Source organism: Chrysochloris asiatica, unplaced genomic scaffold, assembly GCF_000296735.1.
Source record: "Chrysochloris asiatica unplaced genomic scaffold, ChrAsi1.0 scaffold00226, whole genome shotgun sequence".
Taxonomy (NCBI): Eukaryota; Metazoa; Chordata; class Mammalia; order Afrosoricida; family Chrysochloridae; genus Chrysochloris; species Chrysochloris asiatica.
Genome location: NW_006408744.1, coordinates 1,844,501 through 1,849,946, shown reverse-complemented (window position 1 = coordinate 1,849,946; position 5,446 = coordinate 1,844,501). Strand labels below are relative to the sequence as shown.

Sequence of the window (5,446 nt, the reverse complement as noted above, 5' to 3'; positions counted from 1 at the left end):
CGTAAAGATTTACAACCTTGGAAACCCTATGCAGGGTCGCTATGGGTCAGAATCTACTTGACGGCACTTAACAACAACAAGGCATGCTCACCATGGGATAGTCAGTCATTCAAAGTCAAAGTGGCTACATTTACCTAAGGACAAAGTTGAGAAGGGATGGGAAGGGAGGGTGGAATGGAAACAGGAACCACAGGGAGGAAGTGGGATAACTGTTGTTAACATGGAGGGAATTGCAATCACTGAGATGAAAGAGAGTATGATTTGTTGAATATGAAACTGATGATCTTGTCTGTAAATTATCACTCAATTCACAATAAAGCACTGAGAAAGAAAGGAAGAAACTGAGTGAAATCTCTATGTGGGATTTGTAGGTTGTAGAGTGATCTTGTTGAGGCATTTTATTGGGAATCCTTAAGAAAATCCTCTTGGCCTCTTGGACCATTCATATTCTCCAGGGAACACTTGCAATCTTCTGTTTCTATTGGTGCTCAAAAAGATATCCATTTGGTTTCATCTCTCTTGATGGCCTCCAGTTCAAAGTCTCTTTTTACTCACTTTGAAAATAAATACCTAGTTTTGTGCCAGATGATCTAATTGCTTCTGATAAAGCCTTCCAGTCTCTGTGTTGTAGAGGTTTTAATCACCTCTACTACACTTCCAGAACAACTCAGGATCACCACAGTTGGAGCTTTGGGCAGGTTCTACAATCCATAGTCTTTGGCAGGGTTCTTGATGTGGCACTGTCAAATAAGCACTGAATGGCGAACTACAAATTTGGTGGCTCAAAACCACCAGCTGTTCCATGAAAACTATATACAAGGTCACTATGCATTGGAACCGATTCTATAACACTTAACAACCACAGTCTATAGGAGGTTGACTTTCCTAAACTGTTGACTTAAAATTCAACTTTCTTGGGTCTTTCAAGTGAGTTGCCATCTGCCCTGTTACTAACTTCCACATTTTATTGCTGTCATTTCTTTTCCTATTAGGCACTTTATGCCTTTTTAGAGATAAAAATAAACCCTTTCATTGTTTAGTGGGGGTTCTGGAGGAAGAAGCGATAAATATGTGAGTTCAAGCTATTACCTTTAACCAAAAGGCCTCTCTCCTCTCCCACCCCCACCCCACCCCACCCCACCCCCCCGTTATTATTATGGAAAAAAACAAGTATATCTGATAGTGCTTTCAGTGGTAAATTAAAAACAGCTTTCTCCAAATAGGTGCAGAAGGAGAATTCCTTTTTAAATAATTGACTCACTAGGAACCACAAGGTTTCTAGCGTTAGTAGGTTCTAAGATCTTTGCTTAGCTACACCGTTTTCATAGCATTCTTTTTATGCAGGTAAAATGGTGAGGGACATATTGGTACAAGTTTGTCAGTGGGACCCCTTGAGCAGCAGGCTGTCCCTAAGAGGGAAATTAATTAGAGTGCTGTGAATTCTGTCCTGGGCTCTATGCTGATCCCTACTCTAGGGTGTATGTAAGTTTGTGTGTGTATGTGTGTTTTCCACCTCCGTGAAACCACTCTTCCATTCTCAATCCCCAAACCTGTCTTGTAGGATGATGAGAGCCTAAAGCACCTCACACATGAGGAAAAGGATGTCATCCTATTTTTTGAAGAAACTATTGATTCCCTGGAAGAGGACTTTGAGGAGGAAGTGCTGTGTGATAGTGGTATACAATGCCACTCCCCACCATCTCTAGAAGAGAGCATTTCCAGTCACTCTGAGCCAGAAGATGTCATCGACTTGGTGCAACTGGTACCTGCAACTGGGGAACCTGAGCTCCCTTCACACGGGGCTCCCATAGCAGGTGAGGAATGAAGCACAAGTCCCCAAACCTGTGACTTGACCTGTTAACTATACAAGAAAAAGAGCCACTATATATATAAAGGGGTCTATATTTATATGGAGTCCTGGTGTGGTGCTGTGGGTTAATGTGCTGGACTGCAAAGTCAGTTTGAACTACAAGGTCGGCGGTTCAAGCTCCCCAGCCGCTCCTTGGAAATCCAATACAGGGTCACTATGAATAGGGACCAACTCGATGGCACTCAACAACAACATATTCTCTTGTCTTTGGCAGTATAGAAGCTGCTGGGGTTCTCTGATTTTTGTTGACAGAATTCTTCGGATAATTTGATTGTCCAACCAAATACATGTTTTCAAAGACATTAGGATAATTGTGTGGTAGTGGTATGCACCATCACTCTCCGTGATCTCTGGAAGGAGTCCTAGTGAGGCGTTATCCAATAAGCACTGAGCTGCTAACTACAAGGTTGACAGTTCAAGCTACTCCTTGGAAGCCCCATGCAGGGTCACTAAGAGTCGAAAGTGACTTGACAGCATTTAATAACGACAACTTATCCTTTAATAACGACATTTTAAAATGTCAGATCATAGTCATGCCAAGGAAAAACACTTTTTTGAAAATAAGCCACTCCCATCCATCAATTCTCTAACATGATTTTTCACAACGTATTTTTAAGGACCTACTTTGTTTTTAGCCATTGTGTGACAATCTGGAGATGCTAAGATAAATAAGACACAGTATACAGTTTTACAGCAGAAGTTGTTGCTCTTAGTGCCTTCGATTGGGTTCCCACTCATAGTGACCTTGTGTGGGGTTTCCGAGGAGCAACTGGTGGATTTAAACTGCTGACTTGTGGTTAACAGTTCAGTGCTTATCCTATAGTAGCACACCAGAACTCCATAGTGGAAGTTGTTTTTGGTAAGTGTTGTCAAGTTGGTTCAGTTTCCGAGGAACAACTACTGGATTTGAACAATTGACCTACGGCTAGCAGTCCATTGCTTTTCCTACAGCATCACAACAAGACTCCATAGCGGGAGGTGTTTTGTTGTTAAGTGCCATCGAGTCAGTTCCAACTCATAGCGACTCTATATAGGGTTTCTTAGGAGCAGCTGGTGGATTGGAACTACCGGCCTTATGTTCACAGTCCAGTGCTGATCTCACAACACCACATCAGGAGTCCATAGTGGGAGAGAGGTGTATAAACATAAGTACAGAAAATTGTGATCCATGATAGAAACATGTTATGGCTACAGTAAAGACTCAAAGGAGCTCTGGTAGCATAGTGGTTATGAATCGGGCTGCGAACCTCAAGGTCAGCAGTTCGAAACTACCAGCTGTTCCGTGGGAAATAACTGAGGCTTTCTGCTCCTGTAAAGATTTACAGCCTCGGAAACCCTGTACAGGATTGCTATGAGTCGGAATCGACTCCACAGCATATAACCACCACCTGTCAGGAATCCTTTCAGTTTCACAGAGGGAAATGACACATACATAGCATTCCTTTAGAAAGACCTGATGGAGTTGTTGGTATGTGCCACACAAACTTTCCAGCCTCAGTTTCCCCCTTTATAAAATCCCCTGATGAGGTAAGTTGCTGTTTGCCTCCTATTATACACCTCAAGATGGTAGCTTCTTTAGAAGCGTGCTTTTTTGCTATGCTTCCTAGGTATTGACCATTTCTGACTTGGAAGTCTTTCATAATCACTCGCCATACTATGATAAGAATAAGATACTTGTTCTCTTTCAGTATTTCACAGAACAGGAATAGAAAGGGCGTTTAGATTATAGGAGGTGCTGTTGAAGTTGGTTTTTAAGTCCCATTTTAAAATTCATGGGAAAGGATGTGTAATGTATTTACTTCTACATAAGGTGATGCATTCTCATGATTCTCCCGCCCTTTTCAGAAGCCAAACCCATTGAAAAGGAAGAAATTCCTGTCCTGGAATGCAGAAGGCAGAATGCTGAGAATTCTCCACCACCAGACTCCACAGTTCCAGAAAGCCTTCCTCTGCCACCTTCCTCCCCTGTCACCCCAACGTTAGCGTACCCCAAGAAAGAACTGCTGTCTTCCTGTCATCCAGCAGAGCACCCCAAATTACTCCGCTCCGTCCCTACTCCACTTGTTATCGCTCAGAAAATTTCTGAGCAATTGGCAGGAAATGAAGCGCTCTCTCCCACGTCTCCCTCTAAAGAGGGCAGGCCTGGAGAATGGAGGACACTGACTTCCTTAGCCCCTCGAAAAGGAGAACACTTCCTGTGGTACAGACACATGACGCAGCCTACACCCAAGATTCACCGTTTCCCCAGCAATATCAGTGTGACCAACAGTTCAGGAAAGGAATTCAATAAGACCATCTCCAAAGCAGCCGTCAATGTACAAGAGCGTAAAGCTCAGGTCTTAGCCAACATTAATGGTGTCTCTTTCCTCACCTTGGGAGAAATGGAAGATCGGTCACAAAAGAATGACCTCTTTGAGCAAAGGAGAAGTTTCTCTCCTGAGCAAGTGACACATGACCAAAGCAAGCCTGGCCCTGTCAAGGAAGCTGTGTGCCCAGGGGTTGGAGGCCAGCCCAGTAGTCAGCAGTCTAAAGGCGTGCAGACAGAGCAATCCCCAATGTTGGCCAATGGCTTCCAAAGCATCCACGAAGTCCTGAAGAGTGAGCCTAGTCACTTTGTCTCTACTGGGAAGACTATCACCATCCGCCCAGATCCAGCTCTTACCAATAAACGCCAGAATGCCATCAAGAGCTTTTATGAGCAGCAGCAGGCAGACTGTGGTCAGGATGTTCGGAAGAGGTCAGGTTCTCTCCCTAGAGCTGTTGGATTCAGACCGCAGGGCATCACTGTTCAGTTCTCCGGCCGAGGCTCCACAGAAGCAGCTCGCCGCGAGGCCCTGAGGAAGCTCGGTCTCCTGAAGGAAAATTTGTGATGGAGAATATATGAGCAAAGCTGCAATAGACGTGATTATAGGCCACATCTCTCAGAATGGCTAAAATACACTTTTTCCCCCTCCCGACCTAACAGGAGGGGTAAAATGAAATATTTACATTAATACAGAGAGTGTCTCATTCAGCAAATCCAGGAGCTGTTTGGCCTAGAATGGATGTACATACCTAAAGAGCAATACTGACCATCCCAACTACTGTGCCATGTTGAGGATTAGAGATCAGAGATGCCAGAACTCAGTAGTCTGGGCTAAGAGAATAAAGAATAGTAGTGTCCTGGGGCCCCCATATCTTATAGTCTTCCTTTTTCCAAGAACTCACAGAGAAAATAACCTTTAAAACCTGTGGGCATTGTGATCTGTAAATGCCATATGTTATTTTAATTTGGTTGCAGGGCAGTTGAAAGGGGTTCTTGAGTCTCTAATCCAGCCTTTTATTCCAAGTACATGACATGAAAGCCAGTTTAGATCTCTTATATTCAAGTCTCTACGAAAGGGATTTCCCCCGCCTTTTCTAAGAAAATAAAAAGAAATGCTTATTAAATTTTTGTAGCGTCTCAAAGTAAGTTTTTGAAGGGTGAAGTCCTAGATGTTTTTTTTAAATGTTATTTCATTTGCATCATTTTTCATTGAAAATTGAAGTAAAACCTTTTGAGTATGATTTGCTATAATTTTGAGTGAATAGGTTTGA

General features: G+C 43.2%; 1 protein-coding gene across 1 annotated transcript in view; it reads left to right on the top strand.

The window, feature by feature from the left end:
• The window catches only part of PROSER2 (proline and serine-rich protein 2), a 24,409-nt gene extending 19,669 nt beyond the window's left edge, over positions 1 to 4,740 (top strand). The window contains exons 2-3 of the mRNA XM_006873167.1: positions 1,562 to 1,814; positions 3,716 to 4,740. Of these exons, the coding sequence (XP_006873229.1) occupies positions 1,562 to 1,814; positions 3,716 to 4,740 (1,278 nt within the window). The remainder of the gene's footprint in view (positions 1 to 1,561; positions 1,815 to 3,715) is intronic.
• Positions 4,741 to 5,446: the final 706 nt, after the last annotated feature.